At 56.6% G+C, this 25,540-nt stretch overlaps 1 protein-coding gene across 1 annotated transcript in view; it reads right to left on the reverse strand.

Moving 5' to 3' along the window:
• Positions 1-25,540, reverse strand: part of PLXND1 (plexin D1) — a gene marked incomplete at its 5' end in the record, with an annotated part of 51,625 nt that overhangs the window by 17,685 nt on the left and 8,400 nt on the right. Inside the window, 12 exons of the mRNA XM_080675578.1 lie at positions 120-271; positions 1,088-1,242; positions 2,425-2,518; positions 2,719-2,808; positions 5,304-5,408; positions 11,181-11,283; positions 11,711-11,819; positions 12,000-12,177; positions 13,418-13,547; positions 13,646-13,746; positions 14,026-14,157; positions 16,780-16,956. Coding sequence (XP_080531704.1) covers positions 120-271; positions 1,088-1,242; positions 2,425-2,518; positions 2,719-2,808; positions 5,304-5,408; positions 11,181-11,283; positions 11,711-11,819; positions 12,000-12,177; positions 13,418-13,547; positions 13,646-13,746; positions 14,026-14,157; positions 16,780-16,956 — 1,526 coding nt within the window. The remainder of the gene's footprint in view (positions 1-119; positions 272-1,087; positions 1,243-2,424; positions 2,519-2,718; positions 2,809-5,303; positions 5,409-11,180; positions 11,284-11,710; positions 11,820-11,999; positions 12,178-13,417; positions 13,548-13,645; positions 13,747-14,025; positions 14,158-16,779; positions 16,957-25,540) is intronic.

Here is a 25,540-nt window from a genome sequence, read left to right on the forward strand (position 1 = left end):
CTGAGGAGGGTGGGATGGCCAAGGGGAGAAGGGAGGGCAGAGATGAGGTTGACACTGCCAGGTCGGGGAGGGGAGGCCAGAGGTCACTCAAACTGCCCCAGGGGCTGCCTGCTACTTACTCTTCTGACACGGTGTATCTGTCAGCCAGTGGCTCACAGGCCACACCGCCAATCCACACGCCATGGGCCACATCGCTGAGCCGCCGGCCCAGGTTCCTGCCATGGATGGTCAACAGGGTCCCACCGTCCAAGGGGCCACTCAGGGGCTCAATCTGCCAGGTGACCAGAGAATAGGGTTCTGAGGCTGGGATGCTGGCAGGGATCCCCGCCACTGTCTCAGGCACCCAGGGGGAGGTGGGGCCACACAGACCGGCCATTGAGGGGAGGCTCTGAGAATGCTGGGATTGCTAGTCACTTCACAGGTCACTGGGGCTGCCAGTGAGGATGTGTGTGTGTGTGATTAAGCCCACTAGGGTCTGGGGCCAGGGTGGTGTATGTACACACTCAATGCTATTTGTTGCGGGGGGGGGGGGGGGGCGTGTCCTGAGGATACCGAGGTCCACTCATGGTAGACACGTCTGACCACATGATCCTGCATCCCAGCCAGGGCTGACTGGGCCTGGGATGGGCCCCTGACTCAGGCTAAGACAATCAGACTCCTCCCCTGACCCACCCCAGGCTAAGCAATCGGAATCATTCCCTGAGACGTTTTTCTTAATTAAAACAGAGGCTTGGGAGTAACTGGCATCCTCCGTTGTCACCATGTCCCCTGCCGCTGCTATAACACTGGAGACAGTCCGTCCGGCATCTCCGCCACCCGACTCCCAAGGCCCCTGCCCTGCGACTTTTCTCCGCAGTACTTGCCGCCTCCTGTATGTAACCTATTTCCTCACTCACCCCTATCTAAACCATGAGCTCCGTGAGGGCAGGCACTTTGTTTTGTTCACGGCGATGTCTCCAGCCCTGCAGAGGCCTAGCACCCAGGTGTTCAACAGGTAACAGCGCATGAGCGTGCTGGGCGTGTGCAAGCACTTGTGCTGTGCAGGAGCACGGGAAGGGGCTTCCATGGGGGCGGGGGGTGTGCTTACCGCCCGGATCTCAGGGGCAGGGCAGGTTCCAGGCAGGGGCTGCAGGGGCCCCCGAAGGCGGCAGCTGTCACTCCACACACACAGGTGGCCTAGGTCCTCCCGGCCCAGGCACTGAGAACAGTCGGGGCTGCCCATGGCGCAGTTATAGACCTCCACTGGGAAAGACATGGAGGCACAGGGGTCAGCCCCCCATTACTGCTGTCCCCTCCACACTCACCCACTCACTGTGGTGTCCCACCCAGAGGCAGGTCCTGTTTCTGAGGGTCAGGACCCCAGAAGGTTCTTAGCACTTTCTCCAAACCTTCTGGGGCCTGTGCTAAGCCCAGTACAGCCACAGCCTCATTAATAGCCTTCATCCCCACCTCAATTCTATCAGATGGGAACTGTTTATTAGCCCCATTTGACATACAAGAGACAAGGCTCTGAGAAGTAGAGTGACTGGTCAAGGTCACACAGCCTATGAGTGACAGAGCTGGGATTCACACTCAGGTCTGAGTGGGTCTTTTTGCCCCACAGCGGAGCTCCGGGATGTTGGGAAACACTGAGCAACGTGGGTTCTGCAGGCCACAGGCCCTGGGAGTGGCCCAAGAAGTCCTTCAGGGAGGATTCTCCAGGGCCTCGGTGTGCAGGCTGGGTCTGAGGCCTCCGTGGTGGGGATATGGGGAGCCCATGTCCACTAGGGATGTCTGAGACTCCCCATGAACAGACAGGCCTTTGGAGAGTTGATTCAAACATATGAGAGCACATATGAGACTGTGGCCTGTGGGGGAGGGGCTCCCCCATTCATTGTTGATTCAAACCACCGTTTGGGGCTGATGGTGCCCCAGGCACCCGCTAGCTTTGTGTGCGTCATCCCAGCCTTTGCAGAAGGTCCTGTGCCCTCATTTCACCTGGGGACACTGCGGCCTGGAAAGGGAAGGGTAAGGACATGCCCGAGGTTACACGGCCATTGGCATGGAGATGACCCGGGGGCATGGTAGCTGGCCCAGAGTAGCTGCTCAATACATACGTACTACAATGTCACCACAATAAATGCAATAAAAAATAATTTTTTAAAAAATTAATGGCACAGAGTGGAGTCCCAAGCCAACCTATGAGTATGTAAATTGAGTAAAAAATAAATCTTTGGGTTGCTGTTTTTCTTAAATAAGCAAATACTAAATGACCAGGTACTGGCTGGCAGGGCTGGCATCCGAGAGCCTGTGTGTATTAGGGAATGGCGAGGTGGGGCAGCTGTGACTGTACAGTGAGCGCTGGAATGAGACCCCGCCCACGGCTGAGCCCACCCATTGTGGCTGAGTCCCCTGTAGCCATGCCGGGTGGATGGGGGCTCCAACCTGTCATGGGGTCAGGGCTGTCCAGGAACCGAGCTGGCCGTCCCTTTAGCTGGAGGCTGAGTGGAAACACCTGGCTCTTCTGGGTCGTGTGCAGCTGCAAAAGGATGGGAAAGCATGAGGGGTGTAGGCGACGTTCGGGTCTCTGCTGGGGGAGAGGATGCATGGAGACAGATGGGGGCAGAGCTGCTGGGAATGGGGGGACCAACAGGAGCAGGAGGCTAGGTGGGAAGAAGACAGCGCAGCACGTGGACTTGTGCAGCCTCCCCCTGCCCCCGCTGGAGCCACACCACTCACCACCACTTGGTTACAGAGTACAGCTGAGTCATTCACCCACACGGCCTCAAAGATCTCCTCCTGCCCAAAATTACACTCAAGGGCTGCGCTCTGTGGGAAACGGGGGGTGGGGGAGAAGAGTGGTCAGCACCCCCTGCCCTCCAACTCCATCAGGACCTCATGGACCACTGCCCTGGAGAGTGGGCTTGGTCCTGCTCTCAGCCTTTGCCTGGGCTGTACCCTCCTCCAGAATGTCCTTTCTTGCCTCCATGCCCAGTGCTCGAGGGAGGCAAGGAGCACGTGAACTCCTAGAACTCTGGCCTGTGCGCTCCATGTCCCCAAAAGCCTCTCCAACACCCCCTTATGGCCAAACGAGAGCGTTTTACTCAGCACGCTTAACACCCCACACCTTAACACCCCACACCCCACGCCTCTGCCCCACAAGCCCATGCCCCAGGCAGACAGGACACTCTTGGACATAGCACAGACTGTCCTACCCTCAGGCCTTTGACCAAGCCCATTCTTCCACCCCGAAAGGCTTATCTCTCCTCCTATCACCTAGCAAAACTCCACAGTCTTCAAAATCCAGCTCAAATATCCCACATTCCAAGCCTTCCCAGACCCCCTCAAATCAGCGGGCATCCTCATATGATCACTCACTCAGCAGTAAGCATTTGGGTGCATGTAGAGGTTCTATTAAGCCCCTAAAGCCTACTCCCCACCCTATATGTCAAGGACTGCCCTTATCCCGGTGCCCAGGCTCTGTTCCCACCTGTCCCCTCACCCACTAGCGAGGGTTGGGGCTGGGTCTTGATCCCTCTGACACCTGGGAAGCTGACAGCAGTTGAAAGAGCTCAGGTTCTACCTCACACAGGCCTGGGTTTGAGTCCCATCTCTGCTACTTCCTAGCTGTGCAACCCTCTGCATGCAGTCCTCCTCTCTGAGCTTCGGTTTTCTAAACTCTGCAATGAAACAAGCCTCCCTATTCTGCAGGGTTGCTGAGAAAAGCGGAGATTGTGTGTCTTTAGTAGGTTGTACACTGTGGGTGCCTAATATGTGCTGGCTGTTATTAGTATGCAGAAGGCGCTCGATAAATGATGAATAAACAGGGACCGATTCCCCAGTCTCATCTTGCCCTTGGCCCAGCACGGGGCTTCTGGGGAGCAGCATCAGCAAATATTTGCTGAGTGAACAAACTCGGGTTTCATGAGTGTTAGGCCAGCCACGTGGCAGGACTTCCTGTTTATGTACCTATCAATGGCAGATGTGACACCCTGAGGAGAAAGCAGGTCAGCAACCTTTCCCCTACCCTGCCCCCATGCCCCCTTCGCTCTGAAGCTAGCACAGGAAAGTGGTTGTTGACAGGACTGAAAGCTCATTTGTCCCCTGCGATGCTAAGCTGAGAGGTGGGTCTGTCCTTGAGTCCCTGAGCTCCGCCTTGGCCACCTGGGGGACGGCAGGTCCAGCCTGTCCTGGGGGTCCCCAGGGTGTAGGCTCAGCAAACAGGGCTGCTGCAGACCCCAGGCAGGGGGCTCTGCCCACTCCCATCCTCAGTGCTCTAGAAGCAGGCCTGAGGAAAGGAGGGCGGTCACTGAGGTCGGTGAAGGAAGACATGTGTCCCCGAATAGCCGGAAAGCAGCCGCCAGGACCAAACCCAGGGCACGGGCCTCCCGATGGCAGGTTCCTGCAGCCCCGGGAAGCAGCTCGGTGCTCCACATGGACCCAGGCCCCTGGAAGTTCTGGGAGGCTCAGCCCCAACCGCTGCAGGTGGAGTTTGAGGGCCAAGGGCAGGGTCCCGCCTGCCCCACACAGAGCTCCAGCCCAGCCACATCCCGGATGCCCAGCACGTGGCCCCCACGAGTGACGACAGGCCCCAGCTTCCCTGTGAAAGTGACAGATGGCGAGTACCCAGGAGCTGGGGAAGGGGGTGGCTGGCATGCTTCCAGGACTCATCAACGCTTCCCACCCAGAAGGGACCCAGAAAGGGGCGATATCCCCTCCCCCAGCCCAGATGGGAAGTGGGGGAAGGGAAGGCTGGTTGTGGGGAAGAGCACTCGATCGGGAGTCCAGGGCTAGGGTACCAGTCTAGGCTGACGCGCTAGAGGCATCAACTTCCCCTTTCCGAACCTCATCTTCCCCATCTGGACAACGGGGCATGGGGCGGCAGGGGGTTCTCCGGCCATTCTCTAGGGAGGACTGGCAGCCACCCCTGGGGAGATGTGTCCAGGGTCGCATTTCAGCCTGGGGGTGAGGCAGGGCGGGGTACACATGGGCAATGCCCACCATGGGCTGTGGCCCAGCTCTGCTGGGGACCTTGAGAGGGCAGGGGAGTCTGGGGGTCCTGGACAAAGCATTCTGACACCCAGTGGGTCCTGGCCAGGCTTCCCCTTCGGCTGCTGGTGGCCTGCTGTCCCCTTGGCCTAGGCCTCTCCACCCACTTTCCTTTCCCTTTTCTGTGCAACCAGAGCGGGGCTTTCTCTAGCAGAACCTGGAAACTCAGAGCAAGGAAACCAAAACATGGGCGGTGGGCCCACAGCTCGGGGCCCCACTGGGACTTAGCTCTCCTAGCCTCCCGCCCCCTCCCACCTGGCCTGGCCTCCACTCACCTGGAAGAAGGCGGCGTTAGCCAGACGCACTGGGATGGTCTGGGAGCTGCCTGTGGGCATGGGCACCAGGGGTGAAGGCAGGATCTGGGGGCAGTCCTGAGAGCTCTGCAGGCAAAACACAGGAGGTGGAGTTGACCGAGGAGGCATTTCAGAAGAGACGGCTTCGTGGCCACCCAGCCTGCCCATGCAGTCACACCTCCCCAAGGAGACACCAGTCAGCTGGTGTGAGAAAACACTAGCAACAAAACCGTAAGATCTACAGCACGGAGGGCAATGTGCCAGTGAGTCCCAACCATCTCATTTGATCCTCGTGGCAACTGCATGGGCAGGAAGTTATACTGGCCCCATTTTACAGATGAGGAAACTGAGGCAGAGAGAGAAAATAACCTGTCAAGTGGTAGAACTGGATCCCTCCCAGGCCTCTTAGAGGAGGCCAGGAGGCTGAGGTTGAGGATCAGCCCCTGTAAAATGGGGGCTGTGCCCACACTCCAAGACCCCACCCAGCTCTGAAATGCCAGTTTTCAGATGATACACATTAATGATTCAGAGAAAAGAAACCCGACTTCTGAATGGCCCATGAGAAACAGGCGCTGTGAAGGTCCTGGTGCCACCAGGCTCCAGTGGACAGCCTTTCCTGCTGCCTGGGTCCGAGTCACAGCCCTGGGCAGAGGCGCTGGCTCCCAGAATCCCAGGGAGGGCCTGGGCATCATCATCCCTATGGCAGAGGTGGAGCCACTAAGGCCATTTCAAAAAAGGAAGGGAGGGAGGGAAGATGGGCAGGCAAGAACCCGAGGTTTCTGCCTGTCCAGTGTGGCTCAGTGGTTGAGCGTTGACCCATGAACCAGGAGGTCACGGTTCGATTCCTGGTCAGGGCACATGTCCGGGTTTCGTGCAGGAGAGAGCCGATCAATGATTCTCTCTCAGCATTGATGTTTCTATCTCTCCCTCTCCCTTCCTCTCTGAAATTGATAAGAATATATTTTTTAAAAATACATATATAAAATAAAAAGAATCTGAGGTTCAGAGAGGTGGGGGTGGCCTGAGGTCAGAGGGCAGAACTGGTCTTTGAACTCCCATCTGTCACTCTCAGGCCAGAAACTGAGGCCCAGGCTGCCTGACTGCTGGGACCTGAGAGAGGGGAGCGTAGGGGACCCTGGAGCAACCACAGCCATACAAAGGGGCCAGCCACCCCTCAGCCCAGGGGCTGCCTGCTCTGCTCTCCTGCCCAAGTCTGGTTGGGGAGGGTCTGGAAACATGATGATCCATCTGTCACCTTGAGGTCACCAGCCAGGGTCAAAGGCGTCCAGGGATGGAAGTTGGAGGCCTTCTCAGGGTCTTTTCTCCTTGTTGCTAATCAGGGAAACCTCAGGGGTCTAGCATCAAACCAGACCTTGAGGGGATGCCAAGGCCAATAATAACTAATGGTCACACTCATGACAATGGCAGCCACTACTCACACAGACCTCACTGTGCACATGGACAGTTCTCAGCACCTGGCCCTGTATTTTTGTAACAAATCTTCCCTCCCCCAACCCTAGGAAGTAGGTGCTATCATCACACCCATTTGACAGACAGGAAATCGAGGCACAGAGAAGTGAAATGGTTTGCCCGAGATGGAATGTGCAGCACCGAGGGCTCTAGTTGTCCAGACGTCGCCCAAACGTCGCCCAAATGGGTGGGTTTCCTTGGGAGCTGTGCGTGGTGCAGAGCACGGGGCCTTGGCTGAAGAAGCGACACAATCAGGCTGTGGTGAGGCCTCCTGAGCTGACAGTGCATGGCTGGGAGGTAGGAGCTGGTGTCCGGCCCCCTGTGTGAGCTCACACAAGTCGCTGTCCCTCTCGGAGTCGTTGTCCTGTGCTGTCTCATGTGAACGCCATGGAATTCCAGGGAATGGAACCCACATGTCTTCAATTAGGTTTCCCAGCTGCCGCCAGTTCTGCTTTGCAGCTGGCTGGAGACCAGCAGCTCTGTCCCCCCAGCTCCTCCCTACCCATGGGTAGGTGGCTGACAGAGGAGTCTAGGGGTGAAGGTCAACAGAGGGGGGCTCCCATAAGAGGCCCTCCAGAGGGAATGATGTGGGACCATTTCTGAGGGGCCCCTGACTCCCTTTGACCCTTATAACCCTGGGCCACTTGGATGTTTGAACTCATTCTACTGAGTAGACCAAGGCTGAGAGCGCTGGCTCAGTTTTGCCCTCCTCCAATGCCTCCCCCAGGGTCAGCAAAGCCTCCATGGGGCATCAGGTGTGTCTGCTGCTGGCCTCCAGCCACGACCATCTGCCTCTAACTTTGGCTTGGCCTTTGCGGAACTTCCCCCAAACCCAGCCCTCTGGTTTGGGAAAACTGACTCTAAACTCCAGCCTCAGGGATGGGCAGGTGCCCAGACCACCCTGGCCCCAGCCATTGGCTCAGAGAATGAATGTAGAGAACTCTTGTTCAGCCAGTGCGACTCAACTATGGGACTTCTGCAGAACCAAAGAAAGCTCTTCTTTTTTTTTAAATCCTCACCTGAAGACAGCTTAGAGCAAAAAAGGGAGAGACAGGGAGGAGGAGGGAGGGGGAGGGGAGGAGAGGAGGGTTGGAGGGATGGGGAGAGAAACATCGATGGGTTGCCTTCTGTACATGTTCCGACTGGGGATCAAACCTACAACCCAGGCAAGTGCCCTGACTGGGAATCAAACCGGCAGCCTTTCAGTGCACAGGATGGTGCTCATCCAACAGAGCCACTCCAGCCAGAACCAATGAAATTCGCTCTTCCTGTTTCCGGGCTAACGGGACGGGGAGCAGCCTGAAGTAGCCGGGCCCATCTTGCTGCCAGGAGGGATGACCTGCCTGAGCATGGAGCCCACCCAGAGGGGTGGGGAGGACCCCGACCACCTTGCTGGGACCCCTGGATCCAGTTGTGCCTGAAGGTGAGGCCACCCTTCCAGACTTTTCACTCACGTGGGTCAGTTAATTCTGTTGGGGCTGAGGCCAGTTTGAACTAGGGCTACCCTATTTGCAACCAAACCAAGTCAAGTGGCTTCTCCCTTTGCCGGAGGAAGTTCAGGGCACGGCCTGCAGGCTCAGGAGGGAGATGGGAGTGGGGACAGATGCTGGGCAGCAATGCGGGAGCCACGACAAACCACCGTGAGCCCAGCATGTGCTGCTTCACAGAGGGCATGATCTGTCCCTATGCTGGAGCTCACAGACGCTCCCATGTTCTCTACCAAGTTCAAGGGCAGAGAACTGGTATCCCGGTGAAGGGAGCACTGACCGGCCCAGGGGCCCTGAACCCACTGGCCTGTTCCCTTTCCCTCCCTTTCCTCAGCCCCATCCTCCCCCTAACCTGCCCCACATTCCTACCAAACCACTCTTTCCACTGGCTCCTCAGGAAGGCGTCCCTCCAGGCTCCCCACCAAGGAGCTGCCCTCCCATCTGCCGAACCTCCTTGCTTCGAAGGCCTGAAGCACACCTCCTTGGGGGAGCCACCCTCAGGGAGGCCACGCCATCCTCGGAAAAGCGGAAACCCTGCTCCCAGCATCCTCCACGTCCCCACTTCCTTCCTCTGGGGCCTGGGAGGAAATAGGGAAGTGACCCAAGTCTCAGCCCCAGTACCTGCTTCCCAGGGACACCGCCCAGGCCTTGCTCAAAGCCACCGCCTCCTCCCAGTTCCTGAGGGGTCCAGAAGGATGTTCCGACCCCGCTGCCTGCCGCCGACCACAGGCATGGCGCCTCCACAGCTAACTGGCACGCAATTAGATGGCAAATTAAGCACTGGTCAGAACCTCCTGCAGGCCCAGGGAGGCGGCTGCCTCTTCTCCTGCTGGATTACCATAATCCTTTAAGACAGGCCCTCTCTGTGCCCCCACCCCACCTCCTGACCCACGGAGCACAGATCTGGGGGAGAGTGGGTCATAAGGGCACCGCCAGAGAAACACCTCCAGGCTGGTGAGCTCCTGGCACCAAGGTCCCCTTCGCAAAGAGGTCCTCCTGTCCCACCTCGCCTTTTACTGAGCACCTACTATGTGCCAAGTATGAAACCGGTACCTTACAGGTGCAGCCTCTGAAGTAGGTCCCATTTTACAGATGGGGAAGCAGGCACAGAGAGGATTGGTGGCTGGCACAGATCCATACAGCCACAACTCACAACTCAGGTCGTGGCTCACGATGGGGAGGGCAGAACTACGTCTAACTGGGTTCGTTCCCAGTGCCCAGACTCAGGCATACAATAGATATTTAATAAATGCTAAACACACTGGGTTGAGCCTGGGTTCCCCTCACCCCACCACCCTTCTAGGGGCAGGCTGCCAGCTCAAATGCTTCCCGCTGACATTCACCGAGTCCCTACTGTGTGCACAGCCCTGGATTGGGGGTTGGAAGATGTGGACCCCAAACAAGAGCAGGAGTCCTGGTCAGTCCAGGCTGGAAATGCCAACGTCCAGTGCAGAGGCTTGGGGCCTCCCCTATGGTTTAGCCACACAGCCTCCACTGGTGTCTCCCAGCACAGAACTCCACATCACTGCCTCACTGCTCTCAGTTAAGCACTGCTCCTGGTGGACTCGCCTTCCTCAAAGCCCTTCTGAGGCTCAGGCCAGAGGGGCTGAAACTGGAAGAGTGTGGGCAGACAAGGCTTCAAGGATTCCTGACGAGTTTGTCTGAGTCCAGTGCCAAGAGGCTGGGGCTGCTTCCTAGGATCCATGTCTAGACTGGATCCCCAGTGACCTCCTTCTGCTGGGAGCCAGGGCCCCTGGTTCATATTGACTGCCTCAGCTGTGCCATCTGGAAAATGGGCAGAAACATCCCTTTCCTGGAGAGATGAACTGCAGGAAGGTACTCAGGACCTCACCCTGGTCCCTTGCAGCCCTCATACAAAACAGAGGGCCAGCAGCCAGGTCTGACAGGAGATGAGCTGTGGTCTCAGGACCCCGCGGTCCCCCAACCCCAGTCCAGTCATCCTACCGCAGCCAAAGTCTCAGGAATCCCATTTGGTCATTCCTGGCATACGGCTTGGAATAGCCTCGGAGGCTCTTTGGGTAAACGTAAGAGGTCACCCTGCAAGTGAACTCACCCCAGAAACAACCAACAAAAGGTATGTCGCATTTCCATTTGTATTCTTCCTCCCGTTTCCCACTCTACCAGCACACCTGGCCCTGGTACAATTAATTAAGTCTAGCCATCCCGTAGCACCGGGGAGGGCCCGGCCCATAGCCAGTGCAGAATCAGCCCGTGGAGCCCAAGGGACCAAATGAGCAAAAGAGCCTGGGGACATGTGGTTCCTGAGGCAGCGTGCCCTCTCCACCCAGGAAGAGCCTGGCATCCCCTACTCCGGTGTCCAGGGCCCATGGGGAGACCAAGACATGGGCCTTTCAGCCCAGCTCATTTGGGGAAACGGGAAGAACACGGTCTTAAAAAAGAGGGGTTTGGATTCAAATTACAAGTCTGCTACTCCCTGACCCCCTAGGGTTGCTGAAAGTATTAAAGATGAAATTAAACCCTAGTCAGTCCTGGCACGATGTGCGGAAAGGGGCCCTCCTCCTGCAGGTGCGAGTACAAATTGGCGCAGGCTTTCTGGAGGGCAGCTGAGCTAAAGGTGTAAAAAATATAGCCACATTTTCACCCCAAAATGCCACTTCTAAGGACTGGTCTGCAGGAAATAATCAAGGATGCGTACAGTGCCCTGGCTGCATTAGCACGCAAACAGTAATCAGCGTGTCCAACATCAGGGGATTGGTTAAATGCGCTGCTATGTGACCGGCCAGCACAGCTGTGCAATGTGGTGCCAAAGAAGAAAATTTAATGACGTGGAAATGTTTTCAACATATTAAATGAAAGAGAGAGAGAGAAAAAAGAGGTGATGAATTAGTGGAGGCAGAGGGCAGCCCCAGGCCTGGCTTACCGTAGGATTTGGTGAGGCCTCGCACCGAGACTGGTTGGAGACACAGGTGTGCTGCTGGGTGCACCAGAAACAGGGCCACTGTGTTGACAGGCAGCTGGTGCAGCTGGAAGACAAGCGGATACTCAGCTCTCTACCCTCACTTCACCCCTGCCCCTCACAACTGCAACCCAGGAGGCAGGTCCTAGCACAAGGGAAGGTCTTTCTCATCATCAGAGCGGCCAGGAACGGCTGTGCACTTGGTAGCGTAGTGAGTTCCCCACTGCAAGAAGTATGCAAGAAGGAAATGGGCAAGCAGAACCTTTAGGAGACTAAATGAAGAGTAATCAAAGCCCTTTTCTCTACCCCTACCAGCCTAGGTGCTCACAGAACCCAGGCACTTAGGTGACAATAGCTTGCTGTCTAAATGAGTTGGCGAGTGAACAGCTGAGGGACCTATCTGCCTCTAGGACACTATCATTTTTCTTCCAAAGGCTTCCTTCCCCAAGAGTGAAACCTCCCACTACCTGGAAACTAGCCCCCAGCCCACTCACGCTGTGTGGGGGTACACTTGTCCAACGCGACTGCAGTCGTAGATGGTGAAGTTGGCCCTGACGATGTTCCGCCCGTTGACCCTCACGGACATCTCCACGGTCACATGGTCTGGAATGGATCAGGGGATCCAGGGAGAGAAGGACAAGGGGGTAGAGGGGTCTCCACTGACATCAGAGTCTGTGACATAAAGACCCCCATGCCTGAGATCCACCATGACACCCCTTCGGGGCTGGGCATCTGAGGAACCCCAGATGGCTGTCTCCACAGTCCAGCGAATGGAGAGCTTACCTTGGTGTGGCGGGAAGGGCGGGAACTGGTCCTTGGGTAAGAGGTTGCAGTAGGCGATCTGGTGGCCGAAGGCAGGGCCTGGGACCCGGGCCACAGTGCGGATATTGTTCCCATAGTCACAGGCCATCTCCATGCCACTGAGGCTGGGCAGGCTGCCAGAGATCTGGAGGATCATGCCCTGGAGGTGAAGGACCCTTAGCTGGGGGGCAGGCCCTCCCCTTATAGCTCCGCCCCCAACCTAGCAACCCCGGGAAAACCAATGGCGGTGGCGGGTGGCTAGGACTGTAGGTTGCAGCCTACATGTGACCCACTAGGCTTCAGTTTCCCTATCTGCAAAATGAAACTCATCTTACAGTAGCCAAGGAGGTGCTGCACGATCTGGCCCGTGACCTCTCTGAGCCCACCCCCGAACACTCTCAAATCCTCCAATCTTGTTCTCATCTCAGTGCCCTTGCGCTGGCAGTTCCCTCTACCCAGAACACTCTTCCCAGACACGCGACTTGGCTCACCTGCTTCATATCTTTGCTCAGATGTCACCTTTGCGGTGAGGGCCCCCATGCTGATCTGGTCTAAAATGTCAACACCCCTGACTCCATCTCCACCCCTCTCTCTGTTCTGCTTTCTTCTCCATAGCACTTATCACCATTTTAACAATCTGTCTTGCTTATTTTCTCTCACCCCATGAGCATGTCAGTCCCTCAAGGGCCAGGGTTTTGTCTGAAACAGGTGACAGATGAGGACACCCAATGCCAGAGAAGCCACTGAGGGCAGGGCTGGGTGGGCCTCAGGCCTGTCTGTCCCTCTGCCCCAGCTCTCTGCCAGGGTCTGGAAGGACTCCTGCCCCAATGCTGCCTGCTATGGGTGGGGAGGGGCTGAGGTAGCTCTAGGCCCTCCGGGGCACAGTAAGGAGGGAGCCACTTGCCCCCACGCTACAGTCACCTGATTCTGAGAACGAGAAATAGCAGCCTGGCACTTGGTGGTCCCTCCACCCCCTCCCTTGTTCTGGGCTGGAAAAAGACAAAAAGGTGAGGGAGGGCTCATTCTCCTCCCATCCTACAACTCGCCCCTCCTTCCTGGGACTCTGGAGCCTGCCCACTTGAGTTCAACTCCCAGCTCAGCTACTTGCTGGCTCTATAGCCTGTACCTCTCTGTGCCTGTTTCCTCATCTGTAAAATAAGGATGTAAAGAGCACCCACCGCATAGAGTTCTGTGGGGCCGACCGGAGGTGACCCTCATGCACACAGCATGTTCTGACACCTGGTCAGGGCTCAGGAGGGCCCAGTCCTTCTCACTGTATTATTGTCTCCGGGTCCCAGGGGCACTATGGGCAGGAGTCCCCACCTCTCAGGGCTTAGGTGCCAGGTGAAGGGCAGCTCCCCACCCTGTATCCTTCACAGTGGGTCCTGCCCCCAACTCACTGGGTACTCCTGGCGCACATCAATCTCGGCAGGTAGGACTGTCATGGTAGGACAGCGGCCGGGGCCCTCGCTGGCACTGGTCCAGAAATGCTGCTGGCTGGAGTTGGCACAGTCCTGCTGCAGGGTGCACCTGGAGCGGCAGGACACACGTCAGGACCCACGTGGGCTCCTTTCCTGCTGCAGCCTCCCAGGCCCAGCCCCTGCCCCTGCCCCTGCCCGGGGCCTCACCGTGTCTCCAGGGCACACCAGCCGCAGTAGGCATCGGCCGCACCCACGCAGTCCCCACAGGTGGCGTGCACGGCACACGCAGCGACTTTCACTCTAACCATCTGGAGGCAGAGGCAGGGGCCCAGCTCAGTGAGGCTGCCAGCCCCTCCCAGGGGACTCAGCCTGTGAGGGCCATGAGAGGTGGGGGAAACTGAGGCTCAACACTATAACGGGGGTAACATGGGAATAAGGCTTCCCTGCACTGGGAGGTGAAGGGTGAGCAGGCAAAGGACGTGGGGAATTGGGTGCTCCTGGCTGGAGGAACAGTGTGTGCAAAGGCCAGGCAAGCAAGACAGCTCAGCTCATCCTGGGACCTTGTCAGGCTGGGGCGCTGGCCTTACCTGGTGGGACGTCATGAGGTAAAGGTAGCCAGGGTCTGCTGGGTCAAACTGCATGACGTGGTGCACAGGCTCCCCATAGGCCACCGTCACTACCCGCCTGCTGACCACCTGCATGCTCTCGTTCAGGTTGATCTGTGGAGGTGGGGGTGGTCAGGGTGATGGTGTGTGGCGGGGTGCCCACAGCAGGGGGAGCTGTCACCTGGCGGAGGGGACCTGATCCAGGCTTGGGGCTCAGCCTCCCCATCCTCTCGGGCCCACCAGGACTGGTGGGAAGTCACAGACATGGAAGGCAATGGGTTCAGCCGCCACACATTTGCCTCTGCTGTGTTCCTATCAGGAACTCCCTCTCTGCTCCTCACCAACACATCCCACCCTGTGAATACGTGCGGGCTTTACAGCTATAAACATGTTCTGGGAGGCTGTTTGGCGTCACGCCTAAGAGCAGGAACTTGGGTTTGGATTCTGCCTTTGACATTTACAAGCTGTAAAACGGACAAGTTGTCCAAGGCACTCCCCGTCTATGGGCCTTAGTTTCCTGAGCTAATGGGGCTGACAGTACCTGCCCCACAGGACTGTGGGGAGCACTGATGAAAAGATGCATGCAAAGTGCTAATGGGGCCATACTGCTCATTCCTCCCCCCTCATACCCATTTTGCAGATGAGGAAACTGAGGCCCAAGGAGGCCGAGGGACTTGGCAGGCATCATAAAATGAAGACTCCTCAGGGTCATGATACAAGCCTCGGCCTGTCTAACCCTAGACTCCAAGGCTGGAGCTGGGTCATGGGGTCCAATGTCCAGGCAGGAGGACAACCAGGACTAGCTGGGGCCTGGAAGCTTCTCTAGCTGAGGGCCCCTCTGTGTGTCCCTCAGAGCCACAGCAAACTGCTCTTTTTCAGCTGGCCTTACTCACTCCCAGCATGCTGCCCCAGGCCTGGGCTCGTACCAGTGCTCAGGGCCTTCCTCCTCTGTGGGCTCTAAAACCTTTAGGGAGTCCTTCCTGATTATGGAATAAACTTGTGCAAGCCCTGATGATCTGACCCAACTTACTGCCAGCCTCATCTCTACTCACTCAACCAAATCACAAATTCCACTTCCAGGCCTTTGCCCCAGTTGTGCTCCCTTCTGGAATATCTCTCCCCCTCCCACCCACGTGCAAATGAGGCCAATCTCTGTTCTCCCAATGTCTCCTCCAGAAAAGCTGCCCGCATGCCCTCCACACACCAAAATGAAATTACTCTCTCCCCAGGTTCCCACAGGCCTTTTTCCAGCCCCTGAGACATCGCCAGTCCCAGGTGGCCTGCTGGCAGTCTGTCCAAGGCAGCTTGGCCCAGGTTCAGGATGCTGCCCCCAGCCCCACCCCCACGCATCCAGCAGACACTCAATTCATTCCTACTCCTTCAGATGTTTATTGAGCACCTACTGTGCTCCAGGGCCTGGGCTGGGTGTTACGATCTAAACCCCAGGCTGGCAGGAGACAGAGTCTTCACAGAGCAGGACGGTGGGTGAAGAGGTGGGTTGAGGGGTAGTGTGTGCTCTGGGCCAGCTAGACCTGAATTCAAGCCCAGCTCTTGCTGTGTGACTTGGGGGCAACTGTTTTCCCTCTCGGAGCCTCAGTGTCCCCATCTGTGAAATGGGAATCATGGCCCTTGCAGGGGTGTGAAAATTAAAAGAGGTAGTGCCCATGATGTGCCCTTTAAGGCTGGGTAGACAGTGGGTGCCTAATAAGTGCAGCTTCATGGGCAGGGAGTAGGGGAGACTCCTTGTTTCCCACACACAGAGGCATCATCGCAGGAGACTCTGACCACAGTCCTGGATGGCCCAGTTCATTTTCCACACGACAGACAGGAAACTGAGGCTCACTCAGGACACACAGCTGGGAGTGGCAGAGCCAGAATCCAAATCCAAGTATCTGACCCCAAAACACGAGCCCCACTGTGTAAGGACCTTCAATGGGGGGCTTCAAAGGCTGAGGACAACCCCCCACACCTGGCATCTCCCCCATATTGTTAGTGGTCTAGCAAGGGTCCCAGGGCCAGGTGGGCTGGGCTCCGAACCCCCCTCCACCCCAGCCCCAACCTGTGGCGTCTGCCTGGGCAGCTGAGGGAACTGGATTATCGGATCTGAGTCAATTAGGCCAGGGCCTGGTGCACACTGAAGCTGTGTCAGGCAGCTGACTTCCTGGACAGGCAGGGAATGGGAGGTGGTTGAGGGGGGCAGGTCCAGGCCCTCCCCTAGGAGCCCCATCATGGGAATCAGATCCCTCTCACCTTCCCAGCTCCAGAAACCTCAGGCCAGGTATTATTACCTCTGGAAACCAGTCACCTTGGTGGTGGGGGGGAGGGGAATTGGGATGAGAGCCCCCACTTGCCAGGCGGTGGCCTTCTCCCATCAAAGCCCCAAACCGTCTCAAGAGGCAGGGCTCACGGCCCTTCACAGATGGGGGCACTGAGGCCCAGAAAAAGGGAATATGTGCCCGAGTCAAACAGCCTGAAAGTGGCAGAGCCCAGAGACTTGGATGCAGCTCCATGTGCCTCGAAGCCCAGGCGCAGACACGGAGAGAGGGCTGGCCCTTGGCAACTGGCTCCTTCCTCTGCACGACAGGGCACTTACTGTCATGAGCAGGAGGGGAAGAAACAGATGTGAAAATGCTTTGTAAACTGTGAAGGGCGAGGCAAATCGGGGGACACGAAGGCTAATATTGGACCTCGGCCTCCTGCTCCCCCGTCCCTCCCGGCCTCCTTCCCCAGCCCCACCTTGAGCAGCCGCCCACTGGCTGTGCCCAGGAAGACCACGGTGTAGTTGCCGACACTGGCCACGGCCACGGAGGAGAGGCCCGGGGCTCGGAACACGGGCGTGGCCTTCAGGGGCTGCAGGATGGACAGCGGGTGCTGTAGGTGGGCAGCTCCACAGTCCAGCTGCTCTGGCTGCAGCTGGAAGAGAAACAGCACATCAGACCTCGGCTCCAGAACCTTCTCCCGCTCCCTCCCGCACGGTGTGTGTCTCAGGGCTCAGCATCAGAGCCTTAAAGTCTTGTTTCTGCTTTATAGGCCCAGCTCTGGGCTGAGACCCAAATACAAGCAGGGTCCCGTCCCCAACCCCAGACTGATCCCTGACCTTGGCTTTAGTCACAAAATTTACCCAAGATGATGTTTCAGGTACATAGGAGCCATACAGGAGGAGTTGTGGGTGGGGGTAAGAAGGACTGCCAAGGTGACAGGTCAGTGTGCAGGGGGCTAGGGAGGTTGGGAAAGGGTGAGGCTTACATACCCTCATGCCCTTGTATGAACAGGCTGCTCCTCCTGGCTGGTCACAGCCTGGCAGAGCAGAGGAGCCCACACCAGACCCATCCTCTGCCTCAACTTACCCTCTTACCTCGGCTATGTCCCCACAGAAACCATGGGGTACCCTCCTCCCAGGCCCCCTGCTCTGACCCCAGTACCACCTCAAATTCCCAGCAGCTCACAGGACTCCAGGTTGAGGCCTCCCCTCAAGCACACATCCCCTCATCTACCCACATTACAGATGGGCAAATCAAGGCTAGATGTCTCCAAACCCCCAGTCCCACCATCCAGATCAGTCCCGTGCCACCGGGATAGCAAATTAGCCCCATCTCCCAGGAGCATGACAGCTGCAGCTTCTGATCCCAGTCCCCCGCCATTTCCCAGACTTGCCCCCACCTTTCCCACCCTTCTCCAGGTCCAGGTGGTCCTTTCGAAGTTGCCAAAAATACAAAGCAGACCCCCTCCCCCCAGGAAACGCCTCTGAGAAGATGACTGTGCACGTCCACAAGGATGCAGATACAAGCACAGTTCAGAAGACCAGATGGGGGACACAACCTCATATCTGACAGGATGACAGGACTGAGCATGTAAACTACATAAATTACGGCACATAGTCCAGAAGAGCCACTCCCACCCCTTAGTGCCACACACACCTGTATTGATTATGACAGAGGACACCCGGTTGAAGAATTCACGGGATGGCAGAGCCATTTTGGTAAAACAGATGCATAAACAACGAAGTAAAACATGCCAGGTTTACTGGGAACAGACAGCGGACCAGGCCTGGGCATCAATTCCCTGAATCCTGGAGGCCCTCTGAGGCCCCACGTCACAGGTGGGGAAACTGAGGCTCAAGATCCCCAGCTGCAATGCCACAGACTGAAACTGCCAGCAGACTTGAACTCACACTGGCCCCCAGGTGCCAGGATGTGGGCGTCAGAGGCTCTGAACAGGGACACAGAAGGTCATAGCATTGAAACTGGCTTTAAGGTACAGCTTAGTGAGGCTTTTTTTTTTTTTTTTTTTTTTTTTTTTTTTTTTGCTTATCTGTGCTTTTTGCAAACCTAAGCCATTGACTGTGTGCCTGTGTGGTGTTTGCACAAAAGCTCAGCTAGTTTTCAAAAGAAAACAATAAATACTGGGTCCTTCTGTCCTTGAGCAAATAAACATAGTTGTGGCCTCATGGGCTTCTAGGCAAGGGCTGTTTCTCAGCACAACCCTGAGAGGTTGAGCCTGGAGTCTAGAGATGCGGGTGGGGCTGGGGTGCCCTGGGTAAGAACCCATGAGTGGGGGTAGTCCTCCATGGGATGGCTGGAGGTGACCTGAGCAAGTCACTTCTCCGAGCCTCAGTATACTCAGCTATAAAATGGGTGCATCTCTAGCACCTCCCTCCTAGGGGCTGGGATGAGATAACTCATTGAAAAGCACACCCAGCAGGTTTGGCCTATGGTCCAGGCTCAGCGTGTTAGCTGACACTATTGCTGTTTCTGACATGATCGTCACTACAATTATTATCAAGTAGAATCGGGCAAGTCATGCCTACCTCAAAAGCTTTTGAACCTGACTCCCTCTGACCACCTTAAGGCGGCCATCCTCTCATGTAGGAGGCCCCCTGGTCCCCCACATTTCCCCAGAACATAGCAGCCAAGTGAGCCCTTTAAAATGCAAAGCAGGTCTTCCCCGTTTAAAACTCTCTATTGGTGACTTACAGAATAAACCCTGAATCCTAAATCCTCCCTCCCATCAGGCCCCTGGGACTTTCAAGCCCATTCCATACCCTCTTCCCCTCACTCCTCCACTTCAGCCACACTGGCCTCATTTATTTCTCAAACATTCCAAGCTGGGTCCTGCCCAGGGCCTTTGCCCTTGCTGTTCCCTCTGCCCGAAGTGCCATTCCCCGGTTTGTCATACACAATTGACCCTTGAACAACACAGGGGTTAGGGGCACTGACTCCCTGTGCAGATGAAAGTCTGCGTATAACTTTTGACTCCCCGAGTCGTCCCTAGGTATCCAAAATCTGAGGATGCTCAAGTCCCTTATAAAATGTCACAGAATAATGCATACAGTCTGCCCTCCACATCCACGCACTCCCAAACACATGCAAAATAGTGTTTTTGATCTGTGCTTGGTTGAATCTGTGGATGCAAAACATGAGGATACAGAGGGCCAACTGTATATTTTTTAAAAGCTGCCTGTAAGTGGACCCATGTGGTTCAAGCCCGCATTGTTCAGGGGTCAGCTGTAATTGGCTCCCTCTCGTCCTGCTCTGCCCTACTCTATCCTGTGCGCGTGCCCGAGCTGGGGCAGCCCTGGAAAGAGGGCCCTGCACCGCCTCCCCAGCTGCCTCTCCCAGCCAGGCCCCCCTGAGCCATCCTGCAGCTGCAGGGAGGAGGTGAGGCGGGCTCTGTCTGCACTCAGGCTCTGGAGGGACACTTTCCCTAGGGGTTACATAACTTCTCTTCTCTGAATATGGATTACTTGCATCATTAAACAAGTTGTTTTAAAATTAAAATGGTAAACCTTTGCCCAGAGGACGTGACTTTCCTCCCTGAGCTCTGGGAGGCGTGGGAAGGAAGGGAGACCAGGGAGGCCCCGATGTCACCTTTGAGGTTTTCTGCCCTGGGCCCTGCGATGGGGGGCCCCAGCCAGCCCGGGTGGGGGGTCCTGGGAAAAGCCGGACAGGCGCCCAGCTCTGGGTGATTTGTGGGCCAGGGCAACAGAGACGATGAGGGGGGAGCATGCTGGGAATTCGGCTCTCGCCTGCCTGCCCTGACGTTCACAAGCCATTAATTCTGTGCCGAAGGAATTTTCTAAAAAGCCTTTGCTCCAACTTTTTTTTCTCATCCTAAAAATAAAATTTAAAAAAAAAATTTTTTTAAAGGAGAAGTAACCCGTCGGCTGCTCCGGATGATCTGTGCTCTGAGGGGTAAGCTGACTCCCTAACCGCCAGGGGAAATCACAAAGCTTTGAACTGGCTCACGAATGGACGCTGGGCCAGCGGGGAAATGCCTCCCCTGTTGGGGGAGGGGCTGCAGGCCCGGAAAACGGGGGACAGAAGGCTTGGGGACCAGGCAGCTGTCCCAAGAGTGGCCTCAGGCGAACTTGGTCTCCTGGGACAGTCAGCTCCACAGGCCCAAAATACCCCTCTGACCAAATGACACTGCTTGGAATTCCTTCATTAGCACCCGCCTTCCTTCAAGTCTCACTCAGCGTGGGCCTGTCAGAAACAATCATTCCCCTGGGAGTGGGGGGAGCGCTGGACTGTCACAGCAGCTCCCTGCAATCCACAGGGTCACCTTTTCAAGAGCAAAACTGGCCAGCCCTCCCCGGCCTCGAACCTTGGGCTCCCAGCTGTCCTCAGTATCAAGCCTGGCACTGAAGGCCTTTGTGACCTGGGTCTTGCCAAGCAGCCAGGCCTCAGTCTCACTTCTTCTCTGTGCCCCACCCTCGGCGGGAGAAACCAATCTCTGCAGTTCCTCAAATGTGGCCACATTTCCCCTCCAGGGCTCCTGCACCTTCGCTCGCAGTGTTGTTTCCTCAGCGGCCAGTGCCCTTTGCACACCTCTGAGCCGCTCAGTCCCCTTGTCTTAAGCCCGCGGTTCCCCTTGCCAGGCAAGCCCAGCCAGTAAGTCTTTAGCCAGCCTTCAAAGTGTGACTCAAAATGATCCCCCTTCCTCGGGGAAGGCTCTGTGCCCGTCACCCCCTTCATTCATCACGGTAGCCTGTGCGTGAGCTTCTCCAGGGCAGAGACTGAGCTCTGGGGTGAGCATTTACTAAAGAAAGAAAACTAATTCTGACTAAAGTGTGAACAACTGCATTGGCCCGCTCCCTTTCCAAGCAGAGAGACTGAGAGCAGCCCGGCCATGCTGAGTGCTGGAGAACGAAGGGAAAACTATGAGTCAATCGTATGCCTACTCTACGTGTGGCCACACAGGGGCAGCAGGTGTGCAGGCCCAGACAATACCTGGCGGCTGGTGTTGATTCCTCCAAGAACTTCCGTCTATCCCTCTCTATAATGGGATGAGCAGCAGCCCCTGGTCTCACCTTTTTTCTGAGAGCAGGATGCTCCCTGACCCCTCCGGCGAGCTGCCTCCTGGTGCCAAAGCTCAGCTCTGCCCACTCTCCCATTAAAACTCTGACATATTGATTTCACTACCAGCTGTAATTGTGTTGACTTTCTCTCCCCAGGAAGCCAGTTGGAGTAAGAGCTTCAAGAGCCTAGCTTCTTAGGCCTCCCACATCCTGCCCGCAGACCCCGCCAAACCTCAGTCCCACCGCAGGTGGCACTCTGAGGAGGATGAGGCAGCGATGGTGGGCACCATGGCAGGCTGCAAGACCCAGTGGTTCCGTCCCAGGTAGAGACTACACCGGCTGTTGGGACTTTGTATATCTTCCTGCCTCATGTTTTTTATTGTGATTGAACTGTGAGGTTTCACTGCCAGGAGTGGAAAGCACACTTCGGGTATTAAGTGGCAGAGTACAGACGGCCCTCCGCTCACCTCTCCTGGGCTGGGGGCTATGTGGGCACCCTCCCACTCACCCTCCACAGCAGCCAAAAGGAACCTTTCAAACTACGAAGCACTAAATGCAAAGGGGGGTCCTGGAAAAGTAAAAGGACATTCGTGGAGTAAAATCTGGAGTTTAGCTGAGAGCAAATTACCTGTGTGGGTTTCTTAGTTTAGACAAATGTCCTCTGGTAATGGAAGACCTTAGCAATCGGGAAAACTGAGGGAAGGGTATGTAGGAACTATCTTTGTAACTTTCCTGTAAATCTAAAATTATTCCAAAATAAAAAGTTTATTTTAAAAAATAAAACCCAAAACAGGTTGTACCTCCACCACAGCTCAACAGCCTTCAATGGCTCCCCAATGCCCTCGACATAAACCCAAACTTTGCTCCTGGACCCTCAAGGTCCTACTGGGTCTGGCCAGCCCCTTTGCTTCCCTCAACCTCCTGTCCCAGCCACTCCTTCTCCCTCAGCTTAGACAGCTGAGGAGCAGCCAGGAGATGCCCCAGAGACAAGGAGTAGAGGAGAGGGAACCAACAGGGACCAGGCAGGTACAATGTAATGGGGGCCTCAAAAGCCGGGCCTCCACAACAGGGCCTGGATTGTTGCTTCCTGCAAAGCCCAATGGAGTAACTCCTCCCCCATACTTCAGAAGCGCTGAGGTTAAAGGGGAAAGTGTTCTCAAGGTCACCCAAGGACACATGGTCAGGTCAGGATTTGAAGGCACACCTATGATTCTCAAACCCAAACTCCTCCCCCCCACATCAGTCGGAGGGGTCTTTCTGGACACTGTACCTACTGGGCTGTGAGTCCACTGAGCTGACACCTGCACTGAGGGTAAACTGAGGCATGGAAAGAGCTATGGGCCTACTGTCTGCTGGCCCTGGGAGAGGTCAGAACGGACTCCATCCTGGGGGGCCTCTCACAATGGGTCCCAGGCCAAGGAGGAAGCTGCCTGCTGCCCAGAGAGGAAATACCAGCACCTCCCTGTGGGTGATCAAGACACCCGCTTCCTGGACGGGCCAGGGCTAGAGAGGATGGCCAACAGGCCAGAGAACAATAGGAGGCCCGGCCCTGAGCTGGAGAGCCAGAGCAATGGATTGGGGGAAGCACGGCACAAAGAGGGGCAGAGGCTGCCGCAGAACTCGCAGCGCAGTCATTCCCCACCTTGCCCCCGGCTGCCTGAATCAGGAGGGTGAACTGGCGAAGGACAATGGCCACAGCAGTTCATGCAGACCCTTCCGGAGCTTCAGAGAAGCCTGCCGTGGTTGCCCCAACCCCCTCTCTGGAGGAGGCAGGTCACCCAGTCCCAGGGCACTGAGGTCATCCAGGCCAACTGGGTACCATCAAGAAGGGCTGCGTGAACCAGCTGGCCAGGCTGCCCTGAACACAAGTGTCCACCCACCCGCAAAGCACTCCGGGCCCTGCAGAGAGGCTGGACACAGTCTGGAGGGACAGCCCCCAGGCTGAGGTCAGAGGTTTGGCTGTACTGGGATGGGGATGGGGGCAGGGGGCCCACACACTCTGGCTGTGTCCCCAGACAGACAGAAGCTGAGGCCCCTAATGTGCCAAGCTTCACGGCTCTTAACACGATGGGGTGCCCCACTCTCTCTGAGCCTCAGTCTCCTCATCTGTAAAGTGGGGACAGTAACAGCAACACCGTAACAAATGTTCCCAGTTAGCTCTGCAGGCCACTGGGCAGAAGCTCAGGGATGCCTTAGGACTGGGGAGCCCCCAGGACGAGCCATCTACCACTTCCCAAAGTGAAGCATGTGAGGCTGGGTCAGCAGTGCTGCCGGATGTTGGGAGCTAGGCCGGGCCTGCTCCGCGCAGGGCCTGCCTGGGAACTAAGGCCACAGCCGCTGACTCAAGCAGCCATTGTTTTGTTAGCTGGACGTGCCCCCCCCCCCCCGCCCCCAGACACCCCGCTCCCCCTTCTTGAAGCTGTTTCTCATTCCAGCCCAGCCTGGCCCCACTTCCAGCCCTCCCCCCAGGGTCCCAGAGGAGCACAGTGTGGGATGGGCAGCCAGCGACTCTTCTCTGGCCCCAGTGAAAAGTCACTCCCTCCCAGCTCGAATGGGGGGCGGGGTGGCAGTGCAGTGGCGCTGGCCCTTCCTTACCCAGAACAGTTTTGTCCCAGCTCCTTCCCTGAAGAGGATGCAGGCCAGGAGACGCGGAGAGCCGCAGCTGCCTCTCTGGCACAGGCTGCCTTCCTCCTCCTGGGGGTCCAGGGCCCTCGAGACTGGAACTCACACCCTCCTCCCCAGAGGGTGCTGGCCTTGGTCCCAGAGTCGCTTTACAACCGCTTGTGGCACAGCTGAGGGGACAGGGCTGGCTTGGGGCTGCCAGCAAACATCTCTGGGCCAAGTCCCATGTGCTGGAGACATGAAGGTGATACATGGGTCCCTCTCTCTAGGTGACCAGATCCCAGTTCAGGGACCAACCCCTAGCTGGGAAGTGACAGCTTATAATAATAACAATACAGTAGTATCAACAACATGACAATAATAATCAGCTACTGTTTACTTTCTGCACAGATCTCTGCCTGCATAACCTCATTTAACCCTCACCACACCCTAACGAGTTAATGCTCCTTTACTGCAAAGGTAACTGGGGCACAGAGAGGTGGAGTGATTTGCCCAAAGTCACACAGCCATTATGTCTAGATGGGAGCTTCAAACTAGGCAGGCAAGCTCCAGAGTCCTGGCCCTTCACCATAGCCTCTCATCAGCTGCTCTGTCAGGCGTTGCCAACAGCTGCGGGGAGTGTGGCTACTTGGAGCTGGAAATGCCCTGCGTTGCAAGCTGGGGAAACTGAGGCCCATCAAGGAAATGTCCACTTCTGGAGGGCTCAAACACAGATGGTGGACGCATCCTGAGTGGGGCTTAGGGGGCGGGGATGGGTGCTAATCCCCCTTTAGCTCCTTTCCCGGGCCTGGCTTCCACTTCAAGGCTTCTGCCCACTGCCCCCCCATTATTTACCGATCAGAGCAGAAAGTGCTATATGATTAATGCCCCACTGGGGCCTCACTGAACCTCGTAATGGAGCTTACAGCTTCCTCCCTCCTCCAGCACGTGATTTATTATATTTCAGGGTAAAGGACAGTGGAGTGGGCGGGGTGAGCCACACGGACCCAGAGATGGGCAGATCCAGGTGGCATCGAGTATTAGCAGGAGAGTGGGCAGAGCAAGGCCCGTCCTGGTGGCCTGTATGGTTCACCCTGGCCCAAACACGGGTTTAGAAGGAAGAAAACAGTCTCGCTCTAGGGGTAGTAGCCAGGATCCAAATACACGTGGCTGGCACCAGGGGACTTTCCGAGCCTGTCCCCATGTGGAGACCTGCTGGTTTCCATGGCAATCCCCACACCGTTGTCAGAGCTGGAGAGGCCCTGGGGAGTCACCTGGTCCAGTGGGGTGGGGGGGGGCTCTGAGAGAGAGCTTCCAGCTTCTGCCAGCACCTGGCAGGACTAATTCGGGGCTTGCACCCACAGTCCCTTCTAGAAACAGATTAACTGTCTCGCTCTTCCCAAACCCTTGCTGGCTCTCCACAGCCCACAGGACAGTGTCCAAATCCTTGGCCTACACCCCAGACCCCACACACTCTCAGTTTCATCGCTGCCTGTTACCCAAGCCATGTTCTACCACATCTCTGGGCCTCTGCCCCTGCTGTGTCCTCTGCCTGGAATGCCTTCCCCAGCCCCATCTGTCAAAGTCCTGCTCCAACGT

Source organism: Plecotus auritus, assembly GCF_963455305.1.
Source record: "Plecotus auritus genome assembly, chromosome: 6".
NCBI lineage: Eukaryota > Metazoa > Chordata > Mammalia > Chiroptera > Vespertilionidae > Plecotus > Plecotus auritus.